We start from the raw sequence: 23020 nt of genomic DNA on the forward strand, positions 1-23020 counted from the left end.
TAATTGTCCCAGCATGCGATCTGAGGTCAAGGTTAATTTTCCTTACTACTTCCGCTTTACTTAACCGGACGATTTCTTCTTGACAAGGGGTGCCTCTTTTCTCTTTAGAAGTTACGATTACAACATTGTGATATTGGTGATACAATGGCATCACCTAACTCATATAAACTAAGCTGCTCCATACCTGGCCATGAAATGGATGTTAGAGGTCTTGCAGCTGCTTTTTTCCCTGACGGAGCCTTTACGTCTGTTTCCAGAGACCGAACCGGAAGGGTCTGGGTACCAAACTCAAGGTACCGCTAGTTAGCTAATTTAGCTTAGCTCAAATGACTATGTTTGTCTTACCATTTTAATGTTGTAAAGAGAATCATTTAGCAACCCTTAGACACACATATCGATGCCCCTCTCAATATACCATAATTTCAAGGCAAACCAACAAGTCTACTAAAGCATACTAGCTAGCTAACATAATTAGCGTTGTCATTCACTCAACTGAAATGTGCAACCAAACCACACTATGGTCTGGACGTGTGGTTTCACTTCTGATATTTCCCCCCCATTAATAACATTGCCACACAAACTGTACGGGACAAAAACGTGACACAAGCTTTCTAAACTTTGAATGATAATATATGTGCACAAGGTTTCTCTAGGCCATATGGCAATTAGTTTTATAGCTAACGGTAAGCTTTTATATAAATCTAGTCACTGAAAGAAGCCAGACTGTTCAGAATGACTAGATTTGAAACCACATTGTTGCTGTTGTCCTGCTCTGTGTTTTCAATGTAATCAAGTTTAACTTTAAATAGCATATGTTCTGTGTCGCTATTCTCTCTACAGCCCAGACAGGGGTTTCACAGAAATGCATTGTATGACAGGCCATGAGAACTTTGTATCCTGTGTATGCATAATCGCTCCCAGCGACACGTATCCTCGGGGACTCATAGCCACAGGTGGAAACGACCACAACATCTGTGTTTTCACACTGGACCAACCACAACCATTGTTCACACTCAAGGGACACAAAAACACAGGTATAGTTGATATACTGTTGATGCAGGTAGCCTAGCAGGTAAGAAGAGCGTGTGGCCAGTATCGAGCCAACTAAGTGAAAAAAAATCTGTTGATATGCCTTGAGCAAGGCACTTAATCCTAATTTCTCCTGTAAGTGCTCTGTATAAGAGCGTCTGCTAATTGATTGAAATGTAAATGTAATGCATCATTGTGGAACAACTAACTCAACTTGGCTACTTACAATACCAACTTGGTCTGATGACGCTTTCGTTGTTTATAAGTAGAAACTGTCCATGTTACGTATGTCCACAGTGTGTGCACTGTCCTCTGGGAAGTTTGGAACACTACTGAGTGGCTCTTGGGACACCACAGCAAAAGTCTGGCTCAACGAGAAGTGCATGATGACCTTACAGGTAAAGTATCTGAGATTTGTCTATAGAATTTTTTATCTGGGTCATGTTCAGTAGCAAAACATTTTGCAACATAAAATGAAAATCTGTTCTAATTGGATAAATCTGAAATAGTTTTCTCCCTGCTAAACACAACCCAGGCGAGTGACCATGGTAAATTGTGCTCTTTGTATTGTAGGGACACACAGCAGCAGTGTGGGCGGTGGTCATATTACCTGAACAAGGCCTCATGCTGTCTGGATCAGCTGACAAGACCATCAAGCTGTGGAAGGCTGGACGTTGTGAGAAGACGTTTACAGGTGAGAGATTAATGCACCTGTCGTGGAAATTCTACACAGGGACACTCGATGTCAATCTTAAATGAATAATTATTTATTAACAGCAAACTGGAGAGGTCGCAGTCAAACTTAGATACATAAAGTACCGGTCTGAAGCGACCTCCGTCAGGGCAGTTCTGTTAGATATCTCATATACTGCTTACACACACAAGTTATATTTGCATGATTTAGCTTATTCATCATTAATTCATCACTAATGTTTGGTTCATGCATGTGACCGACCAATACCTCGCAAGGCTTCTTCTCTCCAAGCTCCGAGACCTTCAAACTGAGATATCCCTTTCCGTTCTCAAAACAATGCTCTGGGCATACTGCCAAATTGCAGATACTGATAGTGAGGGTTCCTCCCAGGCATGTTCAATCAGGCACTTGCATGAACACAGAAATGTGTTATTAGAAAAGCACAAACATAACATTTTTCATCACACACCCACTACCCACGTTGCCCCCTATAAATATTGTGGCAGTTCTGGGGCCAGACATCACTAAATGTCCTTGTCTATCCCAGGTCATGAGGACTGTGTCAGGGGGCTAGCGGTGGTCAGCGACCTGGAATTCTTCTCCTGTAGCAACGACGCCACTATCAGGAGATGGCTAGTGACTGGAGAATGTGTGCAAGTGTACTACAGCCATACCAACTACATCTACAGCCTGGCCGTTTTCCCCAATGGACAAGGTACAGTATGGACGACTGAACCCTGAGAATCTACTAGTGCCCTGTTTGTGGAACCACTATGCCCTAGGAAAGTGTGACAATCTGTTGGTGATTCATAGTTTTAGTTATCCGTCCTGGTGTATTGTAATCTATAGGCTGATCTACTCCTACTTAAATGTAGTTGTGTATAATTTGGAAATAGTTAACAGAACCTTTTGTATTGTTATTGGCTGCTTGTCTTTTTGTGATTCATAGTCGAAAAGATAACTCCTGCACACAAAATACACTGCTCAAAAAAATAAAGGGAACACTAAAATAACACATCCTAGATCTGAATGAATGAAATATTCTTATTAAATACTTTTTTCTTTACATAGTTGAATGTGCTGACAACACAATCACACACAAATTATCAATGGAAATCAAATTTATCAACCCATGGACGTCTGGATTTGGAGTGACACTCAAAATTAAAGTGGAAAACCACACTACAGGCTGATCCAACTTTGATGTAATGTCCTTAAAACAAGTCAAAATGAGGCTCAGTAGTGTGTGTGTGGCCTCCACGTTCCTGTATGACCTCCCTACAACGCCTGGGCATGCTCCTGACGAGGTGGCGGATGGTCTCCTGAGGGTTCTCCTCCCAGACCTGGACTAAAGCATCTGCCAACTCCTGGACAGTCTGTGGTGCAACGTGGCGTTGGTGGATGGAGCGAGACATGATGTGCTCAATTGGATTCAGGTCTGGGGAACGGGCGGGCCAGTCCATAGCATCAATGCCTTCCTCTTGCAGGAACTGCTGACACACTCCAGCCACATGAGGTCTAGCATTGTCTTGCATTAGGAGGAACCCAGGGCCAACCGCACCAGCATATGGTCTCACAAGGGGTCTGAGGATCTCATCTCAGTACCTAATGGCTGTCAGGCTACCTCTGGCGAGCACATGGAGGGCTGTGCAGCCCCCCAAAGAAATGCCACCCCACACCATGACTGACCCACCGCCAAACCGGTCATGCTGGAGGATGTTGCAGGCAGCAGAACGTTCTCCGTGGCGTCTCCAGACTCTGTCACGTGCTCAGTGTGAACATGCTTTCATCTGTGAAGAGCACAGGGCGCCAGTAGCGAATTTGCCAATCTTGGTGTTCTCTGGCAAATGCCAAACGTCCTGCACGGTGTTGGACTGTAAGCACAACCCCCACCTGTGGACTTCGGGCCCTCATACCACCCTCATGGAGTCTGTTTCTGACCGTTTGAGCAGACACATGCACATTTGTGGCCTGTTGGAGGTCAATTTGCAGGGCTCTTGCAGTGCTCCTCCTTGCACAAAGGCGGAGGTAGTGGTCCTGCTGCTGGGTTGTTGCCCTCCTACGGCCTCCTCCACGTCTCCTGATGTACTGGCCTGTCTCCTGGTAGCGCCTCCATGCTCTGGACACTACGCTGACAGACACAGCAAACCTTCTTGCCACAGCTCGCATTGATGTGCCCTCCTGGATGAGCTGCACTACCTGAGCCACTTGTGTGGGTTGTAGACTCTGTCTCATGCTACCACTAGAGTGAAAGCACCGCCAGCATTCAAAATTGACCAAAACATCAGCCAGGAAGCATAGGAACTGAGAAGTGGTCTGTGGTCACCACCTGCAGAACCACTCCTTTATTGGGGGTGTCTTGCTAACTGCCTATAATTTCCACCTGTTGTCTATTCCATTTGCACAACAGCATGTGACATTTATTGTCAATCAGTGTTGCTTCCTAAATGGACAGTTTGATTTCACAAAAGTGTGATTGACTTGGAGTTACATTGTGTTGTTTAAGTGTTCCCTTTTATTTTTTGAGCAGTGTATTATCTCTGCACATTTACCGTGTTGACGTTTCCGTCAGACATTTTTCTAGACAATTGGTTGGTGCTCCCCTCCCTTCTCAGATTTCGTAAGCACAGGAGAGGACCGGACCTTGAGGATATGGAAGCAGGGCGACTGCCAACAGACCATCCGTCTCCCAGCCCAGTCCGTGTGGTGCTGTTGCATCCTGCCTAACGGGGATATAGCTGTGGGCGCCAGGTAAACCCCACTGTCTATTTATTTTGTGGCATATGGGCACCAATACTGCTACTCCACCGAAATGATAAAACAAATACAATAATCTTCTCTTTGGTGTATGCTCATACAATATCATGATGCCCCCTCCCTCCTTTTAGCTTCACACAGAGGGTAAACATAGTTGGAAGTGAGGTGAGATGGATATTTCTGATATGACCTTGCTTTTGTGTCACCGGTCGTGTTATTTGCCTTACAGTGACGGCCTCATCAGAGTGTTCACTGAGGTGGAAGATCGTATGGCTAGCCCCCAGGACCTCCAGGCCTTCGAGGATGAGCTCTCCAAGACCACCATCGACCCCAAGACAGGGGACCTGGGGGACATCAAGATGGAGGATCTTCCAGGAAGGGAGCACCTCGAGGAGCCTGGTAAATTAATTTGTATCTGCATGTTTTATTATATTTTTCCATTCCACTATATACAGTGAGCTCCAACGGTATTGGGACAGTGACAAATGTGTTGTTGTTTTGGCTCTGTACATTGAAATTATACAATGACAATGAGGTTGAAGTGCAGACTGTCAGCTTTAATTTCATCCACATCAGGTTAACTGTTTAGAAATTACAGCACTTTTTGTACATAGTCCTCCCAATATTGGGACAAATTCACCTGTGTATTAAAGTAGTTCTACGTTTAGTATTTGGTCCCATATTCCTAACATGCAATGATTACATCAAGCTTGTGACTCTACAAACTTGTTGGCTGCATTAGCTGTTTGTTTTGGTTGTGTTTCAGATTATTTTGTGAAATGAATGGTAAATAATGTATTGTCATTTTGGAGTCACTGTTATTGTGAATAAGGATATAATATTTTTTTTAAACACTAATACATTAATGTGGATGCTACCATGATTATGGATAGTCCTGAATTAATTGTGAATAATGATGAGTGAGAAAGTTAGATGCCCAAGACATGCTAACCTCTCAGCATTACAATAACAGGGCAGGTTAGCATTTTATATCATACCCCCACGACATGCTAACCTCTCGCCATTACAATAACAGGGCAGGTTAGCATTTTATATCATACCCCCACGACATGCTAACCTCTCGCCATTACAATAACAGGGCAGGTTAGCATTTTATATCATACCCCCACGACATGCTAACCTCTCGCCATTACAATAAAGGGGCAGGTTAGCATTTTATATCATACCCCCACGACATGCTAACCTCTCGCCATTACAATAACGGGGCAGGTTGCATCTTATATCATACCCCCACGACATGCTAACCTCTCAGCATTACAGTAACAGGGGAGTTTAGCATTTTATATCATACCCCCACGACATGCTAACCTCTCAGCATTACAGTAACAGGGCAGGTTAGCATTTTAGATCATACCCCCAAGACATGGTAACCTCTTGCCATTACAGTAACAGGGGAGGGTAGCATTTTTTGGGGGGGAGGTTATGATATTTGTGCCAAATCCAAAGTTCTGGAGTAGAGAGCCATAACAAAAACCAAATGTGTCACTGTCCCAATACTTTTGGAGCTCCATGTACTAGAGGTCGACCAATTATGATTTTTCAACGCCGATACCGATTATTGGAGGACCAAACCGCAGATACCAATTAATCGGCCAATTTTTATTTTTTAAATATATTTTTTTAAATATATTTTAACTTAATATAATACATCAATAAAATCAATTTAGCCTCAAGTAAATAATGAAACATGTTCAATTTGGTTTAAATAATGCAAAAACAAAGTGTTGGAGAAGAAAGTAAAAGTGCAATATGTGCTATGTAAGAAAGCTAACGTTTCAGAGTCTTCAATATTCCCAGGTAAGAAGTTTTAGGTTGTAGTTATTATAGAAATTGTAGGACTATTTCCCTCTATACCATTTGTATTTCATTAACCTTTGACTATTGGATGTTCTTATAGGCACTTTAGTATTGCCAGTGTAACAGTATAGCTTCCGTCCCTCTCCTCGCTCCTCCCTGGGCTCGAACCAGGAACACAACGACAACAGCCACTCTCGAAGCAGCGAGAGCAACTAGCTAGCCATTTCACTTCGGTTACACCAGCCTCATTTCGGGAGTTGAAAGGCTTGAAGTCATAAACAGCGCAATGCTTGACGCACAACGAAGAGCTGCTGGCAAAACGCACGAAACTGCTGTTTGAATGAATGTTTACGCGCCTGCTTCTGCCGATCACTGCTCAGTCAGATACTTAGATGCTTGTATGATCAGTCAGATTATACGCAACGCAGGCCACGCTAGATAATATCTAGTAATATCATCAACCATATGTAGTTAACTAGTGATTATGATTGATTGTTTTTTATAAGATAAGTTTAATGCTAGCTAGCAACTTACCTTGACTTACTGCATTCGCGTAACAGGCAGTCTCCTTGTGGAGTGCAACAAGAGGCAAGTCGTTATTGCGTTGGACTAGTTAACTGAAAGGTTGCAAGATTGGATTCCCTGAGCTGACAAGGTGAAAATCTGTCGTTCTGCCCCTGAAGGAGGCAGTTAAGGCCGTCATTGAAAATAAGAATGTTCTTAACTGACTTGCCTAGTTAAATAAAGATTAAATAAAGGTGTAAAAAAAATAATAATAATCTGCAAAATCGGTGTCCAAAAATACCGATTTCCGATTGTTATGAAAACTTGAAATCGGCCCTAATTAATCGGCCGTTCCAATTAATCGGTCGACCTCTACAATGTACAGTCATGGCCAAAAGTTTTGAGAATGAAACAAATATTTATTTTCAAAGTTCGCTGCATCAGTGTCTTTAAATATTTTTGTCAGATGTTACTATGGAATACTGAAGTATAATTACAAATATTTCATAAGTGTCAAAGGCTTTTATTGACAATTACATGAAGTTGATGCAAAGAGTCAATATTTGCAGTGTTGACTTTTTTTTTTTTCAAGACCTCTGCAATCTGCACTGGCATGCTGTCAATTAACTTCTGGGCCACATTCTGACTGATGGCAGCCCATTCTTGCATAATCAATGCTTGGAGTTTGTCAGAATTTATGGGTTTTTGTTTGTCCACCCGCCTCTTGAGGATGGACCACAAGTTCTCAATGGGATTAAGGTCTGGGGAGTTTCCTGGCCATGGACCCAAAATATTGATGTTTTGTTCCCCGAGCCACTTAATTATTTATCACTTTTGCCTTATAGCAAGGTGCTCCATCATGCTGGAAAAGGCATTGTTCATCACCAAACTGTTCCTGGGATTGGGAGAAGTTGCTCTCGGAGGACGTGTTGGTACCATTCTTTATTCATGGCTGTGTTCTTAGGCAAAATCGTGAGTGAGCCCACTCCCTTGGCTGAGAAGCAACCCCACACATGAATGGTCTTAGGATGCTTTACTGTTGCCATGACACAGGGCTGATGGTAGCGCTCACCTTCTCTTCTCCGGACAAGCTTTTTTCTGGATGCCCCAAACAATCGGAAAGGGGATTCATCAGAGAAAATGACTTTGCCCCAGTCCTCAGCAGTCCAATCCCTGTACCTTTTGCAGAATATTAGTCTGTCCCTGATGTTTTTCCTGGAGAGAAGTGGCTTCTTTGCTGCCCTTCTTGACACCAGGCTATCCTCAAAGTCTTCGCCTCACTGTGCGTGCAGATGCACTCACACCTGCCTGCTGCCATTCCTGAGCAAGCTCTGGTACTGGTGGTGCCCCGATCCCGCAGCTGAATCAACTTTAGGAGATGGTCCTGGCGCTTGCTGGACTTTATTGAGCGCCCTGAAGCCTTCTTCACAACAATTGAACCGCTCTCCTTGAAGTTCTTGATGATCCGATAAATGGTTGATTTAGGTGCAATCTTACTGTCAGCAATATCCTTGCCTGTGAAGCCCTTTTTTGTTTAAAGCAATGATGATGGCACGTGTTTCCTTGCAGGTAACCATGGTTGACAGAGGAAGAACAATTATTCCAAGCACCACCCTCCTTTTGAAGCTTCCAGTCTGTAATTCGAACTCAATCAACATGACAGAGTGATCTCCAGCCTTGTCCTCGTCAACACTCACACTTGTGTTAACGAAAGAATCACTGACATGATGCCAGCTGGTTCTTTTGTGATGGCTGAAATGCAGTGGAAATGTTTTTGGGGATTCAGTTCATTTGCATAGTAAAGAGGGACTTTGCAATTAATTGCAATTCATCGGGTCACTATTCATAACATTCTGGAGTATATGCAAATTGCCATCATACAAACTGAGGCAGCAGACTTTGTGAAAATTAATATTTTTGTCATTCTCAAAACTTTTGGCCATGACTATGTATTAATTATTGGCACCGTTGATAAAGATGAGCAAAATATACTGAATTAAATAATACAAATAGCTACAGTGCCTTCAGAAAGTATTCACACCATTTGACTTTTTCCACATTTTGTTGTGTTACAGCAAAGAGCCTGAATACATTTTTTTTGCCTAAATAATTCCAGGAGTAAAAATGTAATGGACTCACTCTGTGTGCAATAATAGTGTTTAACATGATTGTTCAATGACTACCTCATCTCTGTATCCACACATACAATTATCTCTAAGGTCCTTCAGTCGAGCAGTGAATTTCAAACACAGAATCCCTGACAAAGACCAGGAAGGTTTTCCAATGCCTCGCAAAGAAGGGCACCTATTGGTAGATTGTTTTTTTTATTAATACCCGACATTGAATATCCCTTTGATCATGGTGAAGTTATTAATTTGACTTTGGATGGTGTCAATACACCCAGTCATAACAAAGATACAAGTACTTCCGGCGCCGACAGAGATGGCCGTCTCGCTTCGCGTTCCTAGGAAACTATGCAGTTTTTAGTTTTTTTACGTGTTATTTCTTACATTGGTACCCCAGGTCATCTTAGGTTTCATTACATACAGTCGAGAAGAACTACTAAACATAAGAGCAGCGTCAACTCACCATCAGTACGACCAAGAATATGACGTTTGCGAAGCGGATCCTGTGTTCTGCCTTTCACCCAGGACAACGGAATGGATCCCAGCCGGCGACCCAAAAAAACGACTTTGTAAAAGGGGGAAACAAAGCGGTCTTCTGGTCAGACTCCGGAGACGGGCACATCGTGCACCACTCCCTAGCATTCTTCTCGCCAATATCCAGTCTCTTGACAACAAGGTTGATGAAATCCGAGCAAGGGTAGCATTCCAAAGGGACATCAGAGACTGTAACGTTCTTTGCTTCACGGAAACATGGCTCACTGGAGAGACGCTATCGGAGTCGGTGCAGCCAGCTGGTTTCTCCACGCATCGCGCCGACAGAAACAAACATCTTTCTGGTAAGAAGAGGGGCGGGGGCCTATGCTTCATGGTTAACGTGACGTGGTGTGGCCACAACAACATACAGGAACTCAAGTCCTTCTGTTCACCTGATTTTAGAATTCCTCACAATCAAATGTCGACCGCATTATCTACCAAGGGAATTCTCTTCGATTATAATCACAGCCGTATATATTCCCCCCCAAGCAGACACATCGATGGCTCTGAACGAACTTTATTTGACTCTTTGCAAACTGGAATCCATATATCCGGAGGCTGCATTCTTTGTAGCTGGGGATTTTAACAAGGCTAATCTGAAAACAAGACTCCCTAAATTGTATCAGCATATCGATTGCGCAACCAGGGCTGGAAAAACCTTGGATCATTGCTATTCTAACTTCCGCAACGCATATAAGGCCCTGCCCCGCTCTCCTTTCGGAAAAGCTGACCACGACTCCATTTTGTTGATCCCTGCCTACAGACAAAAACTAAAACAAGAAGCTCCCGCGCTGAGGTCTGTTCAACGCTGGTCTGACCAATCTGATTCCACACTCCAAGACTGCTTCCATCACGCGGACTGGGATATGTTTCGTATTGCGTCAGACAACAACATTGACGAATACGCTGATTCGGTGAGCGAGTTCATTAGAACGTGTGTTGAAGATGTCGTTCCCATAGCAACGATTAAAACATTCCCAAACCAGAAACCGTGGATTGATGGCAGCATTCGCGTGAAACTGAAAGCACGAACCACTGCTTTTAATCAGGGCAAGGTGACCGGAAACATGACCGAATACAAACAGTGTAGCTATTCCCTCCGCAAGGCAATCAAACAAGCTAAGCGTCAGTATAGCGACAAAGTAGAATCTCAATTCAACGGCTCAGACACAAGGTATGTGGCAGGGTCTACAGTCAATCACGGATTACAAAAAGAAAACCAGCCCCGTCACGGACCAGGATGTTTTGCTCCCAGGCAGACTAAATAACTTTTTTGCCCGCTGTGAGGACAATACAGTGCCACTGACACGGCCCGCAACTAAAACATGCGGACTCTCCTTCACTGTAGCCGACGTGAGGAAAACATTTAAACGTGTCAACCCTCGCTAGGCTGCAGGCCCAGACGGCATCCCCAGCCGCGCCTTCAGAGCATGCGCAGACCAGCTGGCTGGTGTGTTTACGGACATATTCAATCAATCCCTATCCCAGTCTGTTGTTCCCACATGCTTCAAGAGGGCCACCATTGTTCCTGTTCCCAAGAAAACTAAGGTAACTGAGCTAAACGACTACCGCCCCGTAGCACTCACTTCCGTCATCATGAAGTGCTTTGAGAGACTAGTCAAGGACCATATCACCTCCACCCTACCTGACACCCTAGACCTACTCCAATTTGCTTACCGCCCAAATAGGTCCACAGACGATGCAATCTCAGCCACACTGCACACTGCCCTAACCCATCTGGACAAGAGGAATACCTATGTGAGAATGCTGTTCATCGACTACAGCTCGGCATTTAACACCATAGTGCCCTCCAAGCTCGTCATCAAGCTCGAGACCCTGGGTCTCGACCCCGCCCTGTGCAACTGGGTACTGGACTTCCTGACGGGCCGCCCCCAGGTGGTGAGGGTAGGCACCATCTCCACCCCGCTGATCCTCAACACTGGGGCCCCACAAGGGTGCGTTCTGAGCCCTCTCCTGTACTCCCTGGTCACCCACGACTGCGTGGCCACGCACGCCTCCAACTCAATCAGCAAGTTTGCGGACGACACAACAGTGGTAGGCTTGATTACCAACAACGACGAGACTGCCTACAGGGAGGAGGTGAGGGCCCTCGGAGTGTGGTGTCAGGAAAATAACCTCACACTCAACGTCAACAAAACTAAGGAGATGATTGTGGACTTCAGGAAACAGCAGAGGGAACACCCCCCTATCCACATCGATGGAACAGTAGTGGAGAGGGTAGTAAGTTAAGTTCCTCGGCGTACACATCACAGACGAACTGAATTGGTCCACCCACACAGACAGCATCGTGAAGAAGGCGCAGCAGCGCCTCTTCAACCTCAGGAGGCTGAAGAAATTCGGCTTGTCACCAAAAGCACTCACAAACTTCTACAGATGCACAATCGAGAGCATCCTGTCGGGCTGTATCACCGCCTGGTACGGCAACTGCTCCGCCCACAACCGTAAGGCTCTCCAGAGGGTAGTGAGGTCTGCACAACGCATCACCGGGGGCAAACTACCTGCCCTCCAGGACACCTACACCACCCGATGTCACAGGAAGGCCATAAAGATCATCAAGGACAACAACCACCCGAGCCACTGCCTGTTCACCCCGCTATCATCCAGAAAGCGAGGTCAGTACAGGTGCATCAAAGCTGGGACCGAGAGCCTGAAAAACAGCTTATATCTCAAGCCATCAGACTGTTAAACAGCCACCACTAACATTGAGTGGCTGCTGCCAACACATTAACTCAACTCCAGCCACTTTAATAATGGGAATTGATGGGAAATTATGTAAAATATATCACTAGCCACTTTAAACAATGCTACCTAATATAATGTTTACATACCTTACATTATTCATCTCATATGTATACGTATATACTGTACTCTACTGCCACTTTAACTATGCCACTTTGTTTACATACTCATCTCATATGTATATACTGCACTCAATACCATCTACTGTATCTTGCCTATGCTGCTCTGTACCATCACTCATTCATATTTCTTTATGTACATATTCTTTATCCCCTTACACTTGTGTCTATAAGGTAGTAGTTTTGGAATTGTTAGTTAGATTACTCGTTGGTTATTACTGCATTGTCGGAACTAGAAGCACAAGCATTTCGCTACACTCGCATTAACATCTGCTAACCATGTGTATGTAACAAATAAAATTTGATTTGATTTACAAGCGTTTTTCCTAACTCAGTTGCCGAAGAGGAAGGAAACTGCTCCGGGATTTCACCATGAGGCCAATGGTGACTTTAAAACAGTTACAGGGTTTAATGGCTGTGATAGGAGAAAACTGAGGATGGAACAACGTTGTAGTTAATCCACAATACTAACCTAATTGGCAGTGAAAAGGAACCCTGTACAAAAATAAATATTCCAAAACATGCACTAAAGTAACACTGTGAAAAATTTGGCAATTCAATATTTGTCCTGAATAGAAAGTGTTGTGTTATATTTGATTTGCCCCAAACATATTACTGAGTACCACTCTCCATATTTTCAAGCATAGTGGTGGCTGCTTCATGTTATGTGTATGCTTGTAATCATTAAGGACTGGAGAGTTTTTCAGGAGGAAATGGAATAGAGCTAAGCACAGGCAACAACACAAGGCCAAATCTACACTGGAGTTGCTTACCAAGAAGACAGTGAATATTCCTGAGTGAGCGAGTTAGTCTTGACTGAAATCTACTTGAAAATCTATGGCAAGACTGAAAAATGGTTGTCTAGCAATGATTAACAACCAATTTGAAAGAGCTTGAAGCATTTTTAAAAGAATAATGGGCAAATGTTGCACAATCCATGTATGGAAAGCTCTTGAAGACAGAAAGACTCACAGCTGTAATTGCTGCCAAAGGTGCTTCTACAAAGTATTGACTCAGTTGTGTAAATAGTTTATTTTATGCATTTAATTTGCAAACATTTCTAAAACTATATTTTGGGGTATTGTGTGTAGATGGGTGAGGAAATAATATTGACACATATACCAATACGGTGAATGAGTTTTTATCAGGAAGTGCATAGGAGATGTTTTACCTACTGTGACTATTAAAACCTACCCCAACCAGAAGTTGTGGATGTATGGGAGCATTTGCGCAAAACTACAGTGTAGTTATTCCCTCCAAAGCATCAAGCAGGCTAAACGTTGGTATAGGGACAAAGTTGAGTCCCAGTTCAACGACTCAAGACACGAGACAGATGTGGCAGGGTCTACAGACAATCAGATTATAAAAGGACAGCCAGCCACATCGCGAACACTGATGTCTTGCTTCCGGACAGGCTGAACACCTCCTTCGCTTGCTTTGAGGATAAAAGTGCCACCGACGCGGCCCGCTATCAAGGACTGTGGGCTCTCCAGACCCGGAGTAAGACATTTAAGCGTGTTAACCCTTGCAAGGCTGCCGGCCCAGATGGTATCCCTAGCCGCTTCCTCAGAGCATGCGCAGACCAGCTGGCTGGTGTGTTTACAGATATATTCAATCTCTCCCTATCCCAGTCTGTTGTCCCCACATGCTTCAAGATGGCCACCGTTGTCCCTGTACCTAAAAAAGCAAAGGAAATTGAACTAAATGACTATCGCCCCGTAGCACTCACCTCTGTCATCAGGAAGTGCTTTGAGAGACTAGTCAAGGATCATATCACCTCCACCTTACCTGCCACCCTAGACCCACTTCAATTTGCTTACTGCCCCAATAGATCAACAGACTATGTAATCGCCCCACCACACTGTACACTGCCCTGTCCCATCTGTACAAGAGGCATACCTATGTAAGAATGCTGTTCATTGACTATAGCTCAGCATTCAACACCATAGTTCCCTCCAAGCTCATCATCAAGCTCGAGGCCCTGGGTCTGAACCCCGCCCTGTGCAACTGGGTCCTGGACTTCGACGGGTCGCCCCCAGGTGGTGAAAGTAGGAAACACCTCTTCCCTGATCCTTAACATAAGGGTGGGTGCTCAGCCCCACCCTGTACTCCTTGTTCACCCATGACTGCGTGGCCACGAGCACCTCCAACTCAATCATCAAGTTTGCAGACGACACAACAGTAGTAGGCTTGATGACCAACAACTATGAGACAGCCTACAGTGAAGAGGTGAGGGCTCTGGGAGTGTGGTGCCAGGAAAATAACCTCTCACTTAACGTCAACAACTAAGGAGATGATCGTGGACTTCAGGAAACAGCAGAGGGAGCATCCCCCTATCCACATCGATAGGACACCAGTGGAGAAGGTGGAAAGCTTAAAGTTCCTCGGCGTACACATCACTGACAAACTGAAATGGTCCGCCCACACAGACAGTGTGGTGAAGGCGCAACAGAGCCACTTCAACCTCAGGAGGCTGAAGAAATTTGGCTTAACACCTAAAACCCTCCCAAACTTTTACAGATGCACAATTGAGAGCATCCTGTCAGGCTGTATCACCGCCTGGTAAGGCAACTGCACTGCCCACAACTGCAAAGCTCTCCAGAGGGTGGTGCGGTCTGCCCAACGTATTTACCGGTGGCAAACTTCCCGCTCTCCTGGAGACCAACAGCACCTGATGCCATAGAAAGGCCAAAAAGATAAAGGACATCAACCACCCGAGCCACTGCCTGTTCACCCCGCTACCATCCAGAAGGCGAGGTCAGTACAGGTGCATCAAAGCTGGGACCGAGAGACAGACGCTGTTTTTCAATCTCAAGGCCATTAGACTGCTAAACAGCCATCACTAGCACACCAGAGGCGGCTGCCTGTAGACATAGATATTAGGAATCACTGGCACTTTTAGGAATGGATCACTAGCCACTTTAATTTCCGTATCTAGCATTACTTATCTCTTATGTATAAACTGCACTCCACACTATTCTACGGCATCTTAGTCACTTAAATTGTGTTTCCATTTTGCTTCAGCCATTTCAGTTGTGTATACTGTATTGTATTCTTTACTATACCACTGACTGTTAAACAGCCATCTCCAGCACATCAGAGGCGGCTGCCTATAGACATAGATTAGGTATAGACATAGATTAGGAATCACTGGCCACTTTAAGGAAATGAAACACTAGCCACTTTAACAATGTCTATTTTTCTTGTATTATACATCTCATATGGATAAACTGTACTCTATACTATTCTACAGTATCTTAGTCACTTTAATTGTGTGTAAATATTGTATCACCCATCTCATATGTATTTACTGTATTCTATACTATGCCACTGTATCTAAGCACAAGCATTTCGCTACATCCGCAATAACATCTGCTAAACACGTTTGTGTGACCAATACATTTGATTTGATTTGGGTGAGAGAAACATTTTGGAATTCCATCTGTAACAACAAAATTTGGAATAAGTCAAGGGGTATGAATATTTTCTACTAATACAATTGCTCAGAGATAGACATTTTGTTTTAACAAGAAATAAAATCTCTCTAAAAGAATAGGTTTCAAAATTGTGTTTTCAATACCTCGCCTTGTGAGGTGTGCATGGCCAAAGAGCTCTATTTTCATGTCATCAAACTAACGTAAGCGCCTATGCCTGGAGCTCTATTTTCATGTCATCAAACTAACGTAAGCGCCTATGCCTGGAGCTCTATTTTCATGTCATCAAACTAACGTAAGTGCCTATGCCTGGAGTTTTCAAAACGGCATTGGCACTTGGATTGGAACCTGCGCTATGGTCAGATGACATACAGCTCTTTGGCCACACACCAGTGGTGGGCTATGCGTCAAAAAAGATGCATAAGCAGATAAGAACCCTATTCCTACTTTGACATACGGTGGTGTATCTTTGAATATATGGGGTTATTTTGCTTCCACTGGTCCTGGGGCCCTTGTTAAGGTCAACATCATCATGAACTTTACCCAGTACCAGGAGAGTTTTGACAAAAACCTGGTTGCCTCTGCCAGGAGGCTGAAACTGGGCCGCAAGTGGATCTTCCAGCAAGACAATAACACCAAGCACACAACAAAATCCACAAAGAAATGGTTAATTGACCACAATATCAACATTTTGCAATGGCAATCTCAGTCTTCTGACTTGAACCCCATTTGAAAACCTGTGGTTAAACATATGGTAGTCTATAAGTGCAGGTGAAGGATATCAAGGATCTGGAAAGATTTTGTATGGAGGAATGGTGTAAGATCCTTGCCAATCTCATTATTGTTATCCTTGCAAGGTGATGTATTGAAAACAGGGGTGCCAATAATTTGACCCCTGTCTTTTTGAGAAAAAAGTAAACACTTTTGCTGAGCAACTGAATGAGTATAAAATGTCATTTTCACCCCCCAAAAATGCATACAATATACTCAGTATTTGTATTTAATTTATAGTATATTTTGCTTTTCTTTATTGAGGGTGCCAATAACTTTGGACCTGACTGTATATATTCAATTAATAGAAACTATAAAGACATTACATGCACAGAATCACTCTTTGGATATTATAGTTTTTTGCACCTACAGTCCATGGTCACTGACATCTTACTTGAATGATCAACTTATTTGACCAATCGTCAAGCTTTAGTAAAACCTGCACAACTAAAAACCACAGATGCACATGAAAGGGGAGTAATCCAGATAACATCCTTGTTGTATTGTAGTGCAGAGAGTATGATTACACATTAAGATGTCTGTTTGTCTGTCTCCCAGGGAACCGGGACGGCCAGACACGGCTTATCAAAGAGGGCCAGAACGTGGAGGCGTACCAGTGGAGCGTGGCTGACAGCCGCTGGATGAAGATTGGAGATGTGGTGGGAGGGTCCAACCAGCAGACCTCCAAGAAAGTCAACTATGAGGGGAAGGTGAGGTGCACCCCAACGTTGGGTGAATGGTGATAACAATAGATCATTTTCCTCAGAGGAAAATTATTGTACACTGTACTAAAATCAAATCAATGTCCAGAGTACAGACGCAAGGCACATTATTCACAAGTGATTTCATCTACACTTAACTGAAGCGAGCTGTCACACAGTGAATCTCTCAACACAGGTCCAAGCCATCTTCTGATTGATTTTCCAGGAGTACGACTTTGTCTTCACCATCGACATCAACGAGGGTGGCCCGTCCATGAAGCTGCCCTACAACGTGACAGACGACCCCTGGCTGACAGCCCACAACTTCCTGGAGAAGAACGAGCTCAGCCCCATGTTCCTGGACCAGGTGGCCAACTTCATCATCGAAAACACCAAAGGACACACCTTGGGAGCCGCCGCGCCCAGCGCTGCTGACCCATTCACTGGTAGGGCCACTGAACCATCTTCATACTATATATAGGCTGCTACATTACATTTTTAGATTCTTAACACACACCGGCCCAGCCTAGTAGTATCAACCCATTCACTGGTAGGGCCGACTGGCCATTTTCACTCTATAGGGTGATTGTTCCCTTTTCTAACACACAGTGATCAAAGTTACCGTAATATTTGAAGTAGGTCATGGAAATTCAAATTGAGTTTAGAATACCACACAAACTATTTTCACCCTGCTTTTATCATGTTCACCATTAGGCTCAGGCCGATACATTCCTGGAGCTGCTGACAACAGAGCAGGCTTTGGGGCTGACCCCTTCACAGGTAAATAAACACAAATATAATTTTCTTGTACATTTCAGTTTGATGAGGACATGCTGTTCTAATACATTTATTATGGCGTTTTCCCCAGGCACTGGGCGGTACATCCCAGGATCGGGGACTCCTACAGGGGCTCCGGTGGGCGTGGCAGACCCCTTCACAGGTTAGTCACTATAGCAACTCCTTCAACATCAAGGGTTTAATCGGAGGTCGCATTAACACTCAAATGTGTTTTTACCACAAAAATTACATGTAAAAGACAACCCAATATCACTGCTAAAGGGGTAGGACTAACACTTCTACCATCCTCTTGTCTTCCCAGGTGAGGGTGCCTACTCCTCGGCTGCCTCGAGGCAGACCTCCACAAACATCTACTTTCCAAAAACGGACGGTGTGACTTTCGAGCAGGCTAACGCCACACAGATAATGGGTAACCACTGAACAAAACATGATTTTTTGATACTTTACGAGCAGTAATATTCAGTGTCTATTTATCCAGCGTACAAAACTGATCAACCAGCACTGTCGCTGAACTGAAATAATGTGGATAGCCATATGGAAACCTTACTACAGTAAATACATAATGGGTATTATGTCTGTTTCATTCTCAATGGCATCTCTTTATAATAACTTTGCCTTTTCACCAGCCAAGCTGAAGGAGCTGAATGGTGGGGCCCCTGGGGAATACAGGCTGTCTGAGGAGGTCCTGGAGAGCCTGGAGAAACTGCTGGTGTCTGTCTGTAACCCCTGTGCCTCAGAGCAGCCCACCACAGAGCAGATCAGCCTGCTCTGGAAGACCTCCCACTGGCCAGAAGGTAGGCTAACGCACATCTTGGGCAGGATTTGGGTTTATCCCACTAGACCAGTACAGAGGTGGGCAATTCTGATCCTGGCGAGCCGCAATGTGTGCAGGCTTTTGCTTCCAGTCACTAGCAAACTGATTTATAGTGAACAAAAATATAAACGCAACATGTAAAGTGTTGGTGCCATGTTTCATGAGCTTAAATAAAATATCCCAGAAATGTTCCATTTGCACAAAAATATTATTTCTCTAAAATGTTGTGTACAAATGTGTTTACATCCCTGTTAGTGAGCATTTCTCCTTTGCCAAGATAATCCATCCACCTGACAGGTGTGGCATATCAAGAAGCTCATTTAACAGCATGATCATTACACAGGTGCACCTTGTGCTGGGGACAATAAAAGTCCACTTAAATGTGCAGTTTTGTCACACAAAACAATCCCACTGATGTCTCAAGTTTTGAGGGAGTGTGCAATTGGCATACTGACTGCAGGAATGTCCACCAGAGCTGTTGCCAGAGAATTTAATGTTAATTTCTCTACCATAAGCCACCTCAAATGTACAGTGCCTTGCAAAAGTATTCGGCCCCCTTGAACTTTGCGACCTTTTGCCACATTTCAGGCTTCAAACATAAAGATATAAAACTGTATTTTATTGTGAAGAATCAACAACAAGTGGGACACAATCATGAAGTGGAACGACATTTATTGGATATTTCAAACTTTTTTAACAAATCAAAAACTGAAAAATTGGGCGTGCAAAATTATTCAGCCCTCTTAAGTTAATACTTTGTAGCGCCACCGTTTGCTGCGATTACAGCTGTAAGTCGCTTGGGGTATGTCTATCAGTTTTGCACATCGAGAGACTGAATTTTTTTCCCATTCCTCCTTGCAAAACAGCTCGAGCTCAGTGAGGTTGGATGGAGAGCATTTGTGAACAGCTGTTTTCAGTTCTTTCCACAGATTCTCGATTGGATTCAGGTCTGGACTTTGACTTGGCCATTCTAACACCTGGATATGTTTATTTTTGAACCATTCCATTGTAGATTTTGCTTTATGTTTTGGATCATTGTCTTGTTGGAAGACAAATCTCCGTCCCAGTCTCAGGTATTTTGCAGACTCCATCAGGTTTTCTTCCAGAATGGTCCTGTATTTGGCTCCATCCATCTTCCCTGTCCCTGCTGAAGAAAAGCAGGCCCAAACCATGATGCTGCCACCACCATGTTTGACAGTGGGGATGGTGTGTTCAGCTGTGTTGCTTTTACGCCAAACATAACGTTTTGCATTGTTGCCAAAAAGTTCAATTTTGGTTTCATCTGACCAGAGCACCTTCTTCCACATGTTAGGTGTGTCTCCCAGGTGGCTTGTGGCAAACTTTAAACGGCACTTTTTATGGATATCTTTAAGAAATAGCTTTCTTCTTGCCACTCTTCCATAAAGGCCAGATTTGTGCAATATACGACTGATTGTTGTCCTATGGACAGAGTCTCCCACCTCAGCTGTAGATCTCTGCAGTTCATCCAGAGTGATCATGGGCCTCTTGGCTGCATCTCTGATCAGTCTTCTCCTTGTATGAGCTGAAAGTTTAGAGGGACGGCCAGGTCTTGGTAGATTTGCAGTAGTCTGATACTCCTTCCATTTCAATATTATCGCTTGCACAGTGCTCCTTGGGATGTTTAAAGCTTGGGAAATCTTTTTGTATCCAAATCCGGCTTTAAACTTCTTCACAACAGTATCTCGGACCTACCTGGTGTGTTCCTTGTTCTTCATGATGCTCTCTGCGCTTTTAACGGACCTCTGAGACAATCACAGTGCAGGTGCATTTATACGGAGACTTGGTTACACACAGGTGGATTGTATTTATCATCATTAGTCATTTAGGTCAACATTGGATCATTCAGAGATCCTCACTGAACTTCTGGAGAGAGTTTGCTGCACTGAAAGTAAAGGGGCTGAATAATTTTGCACGCCCAATTTTTCAGTTTTTGATTTGTTAAAAAAGTTTGAAATATCCAATAAATGTCGTTCCACTTCATGATTGTGTCCCACTTGTTGTTGATTCTTCACAAAAAAATACAGTTTTATATCTTTATGTTTGAAGCCTGAAATGTGGCAAAAGGTCGCAAAGTTCAAGGGGGCCGAATACTTTCGCAAGGCACTGTAATTTTAGAGAATTTGGCAGTATGTCCAACCGCAGACCACACCAGCCCAGGACCTACAGATCCATCCTTTTCACCTGCGGGATCATCTGAGACGAGAGTGGGTTTGCACAACCAAAGAATTTCTGCACAAACTGTCAGAAACCGTCTCAGGGAAGCTCATCTGCATGCTCGTCGTCCTCACCAAGGTCTTGACCTGACTGTAGTTTGGCTTCAGTGGGAAAATGCTTACCTTCAATGGCCACTGGCATGCTGGAGAAGTGTGTTCTTCATGGATGAATCCCAGTTTCAACTGTAGTTATTGTGACAGGGTAGGAACCAAAGTGTTGACAAGTGTTTCCTATAGGGCCCTATAATCTTTGGGTATATCTTAGAACTTCATGTAGTTAACATATTATTGCTTTGTGCATTTGATTTAGAAGATACTGTTGCACAAAAAGCAAGCAGATGTAGGTCTATACCATCACTTGTATTATCAGACTGTATAGCTACAGGCTCTGTCGCAGCTGGCCGTGACCGGGAGACCCATGGGGCAGCGCACAAATGGCCCAGCTTCGTCTGGGTTAGGGGAGGGTTTGGCTGGCAGGGATGTCCTTGTCCCATCTCGCACTAGCGACTCCTATGGCGGGCCGTGTGCAGTGCACGCCGACACTGTCGCCAGGTGTACAGTGTTTCCTCCGACACATTGGTGCGGCTGGCTTCTGGGTTAAGTGGTCATTGTGTCAAGAAGCAGTGCGGCTTGGTTGGTTTGTGTTTCGGAGGAAGCACAGCTCTCAACCTTCGCGTCTCCCAAGTTCGTACGTGAGTTGCAGCTATGAGACAAGGCTGTAACTACCAACTGGATACCACGAACGTGGGGAGAAAAAGGGGTTCAAAAAAGAAAAACGAATAGTTTAATTATAGAATGCTAGTGGATTTATGTGCAGTATTGACCATGCAGCGCCCTTGCCCAGTCATGTGAAGTCCGTAGATTAGAACCTATTGAATTCATTTCAATTGACTGATTTCCTTATTTGAACTGTAACTCAGTAAAATCCTTTATAATTGTTGCGTTTATATTGTTGTTCAGTATAGATAGTCAAGCAATTATGGTCAGGTGTGTTGGAGTGGACTGCAAGCCCCCAGCACTGTTATTGCCCACTCTTGCACTTTACCCTCTGAAGTCCTGAGAAGCATTTTATTGTTTTATTGTTTTAAGAATAAAAGGCCCTATCGGCCTTTTCAAGTATGTGAAACCTTTGCACATTACAATAATTGAACATATGGTAATGTACCATTATCATTGAGCTGTGATCACCTGTTCTCCTGTCCTGCAGACATAGTCTTCCCCGTCCTGGACATCCTGCGGCTGGCGGTGCGCCACCCGCAGGTCAACGACAGCCTGTGCGGTGGCGACACGGATGATGGCGTGGCGCTCTGCAACCACCTGCTGAGCCTGATGAAGCCTCAGGGTCGGCCAGCCAATCAGATGCTGGCATTGCGGACACTGTGCAACTGCTTCAGTGGCTGGCGAGGCCGGGCCCTCCTATTGGCCCAACGGGAAGCTGTCCTGTCCCACGCCGCCGACCTCTGCTCTGTTTGCAACAAGAACATTCACATCGCCCTCGCGACTCTCGTTCTCAACTACGCTGGCTCACTCCACGGCCAGCCCGACCTGGAGGCCAAGGCCCAGTGTCTGTCGGTGGCCAGCGCGGCACTGGAGTCGGTGCAGGACAAGGAGGCAGTGTTCAGGCTCCTGGTGGCTCTGGGGACCACAGTGGCCTCTGACCAGACAGCCCAGGACCTGGCCAAGTCACTGGGGGTCATGTCACAGATCGCCAAGTACACCTCGGTCACCGACCCGGCCAAGGTCGGCGAGTGCTGCCAGCTGGTTTTAAAAGAACTGCAGTGATCTGATTTCCTGTGACTTCAAACACATTGGTTTCCCCTTTCCTCTCCTTATATTATTACTAGTCTCTGTTCAAGTGTTTAATTGACTTTTGAGACTATTGGATTGCATGTGCTGCAATAAAAATATGTACAAATTGGATCTTTCA

At 44.4% G+C, this 23020-nt stretch overlaps 1 protein-coding gene across 1 annotated transcript; it reads left to right on the forward strand.

The window, feature by feature from the left end:
- Positions 1-57: 57 nt before the first annotated feature.
- On the forward strand, positions 58-23020 carry LOC110531785 (phospholipase A-2-activating protein). The gene is made up of 14 exons (XM_021615206.2): positions 58-293; positions 841-1034; positions 1327-1427; positions 1603-1723; positions 2271-2438; positions 4339-4474; positions 4710-4879; positions 17105-17256; positions 17474-17693; positions 17962-18027; positions 18116-18187; positions 18347-18454; positions 18672-18839; positions 22301-23020. Exons 1-14 carry the CDS (start codon positions 145-147, stop codon positions 22873-22875), a joined length of 2400 nt encoding a protein of 799 aa, XP_021470881.1. The 5' UTR covers positions 58-144; the 3' UTR covers positions 22876-23020.

This window comes from Oncorhynchus mykiss, chromosome 9 (assembly GCF_013265735.2).
Source record: "Oncorhynchus mykiss isolate Arlee chromosome 9, USDA_OmykA_1.1, whole genome shotgun sequence".
NCBI classification, from domain to species: domain Eukaryota; kingdom Metazoa; phylum Chordata; class Actinopteri; order Salmoniformes; family Salmonidae; genus Oncorhynchus; species Oncorhynchus mykiss.

Bases quoted from the DNA above. Each gene is read 5' to 3' on its own strand.
- LOC110531785 (XM_021615206.2), top strand. From the start codon at position 145: ATGGCATCACCTAACTCATATAAACTAAGCTGCTCCATACCTGGCCAT. The intron at 1,428-1,602 runs GTAAAGTATCTG...TTTGTATTGTAG, and splicing joins AGTGCATGATGACCTTACAG to GGACACACAGCAGCAGTGTG. The intron at 2,439-4,338 runs GTACAGTATGGA...CTCCCTTCTCAG, and splicing joins CGTTTTCCCCAATGGACAAG to ATTTCGTAAGCACAGGAGAG.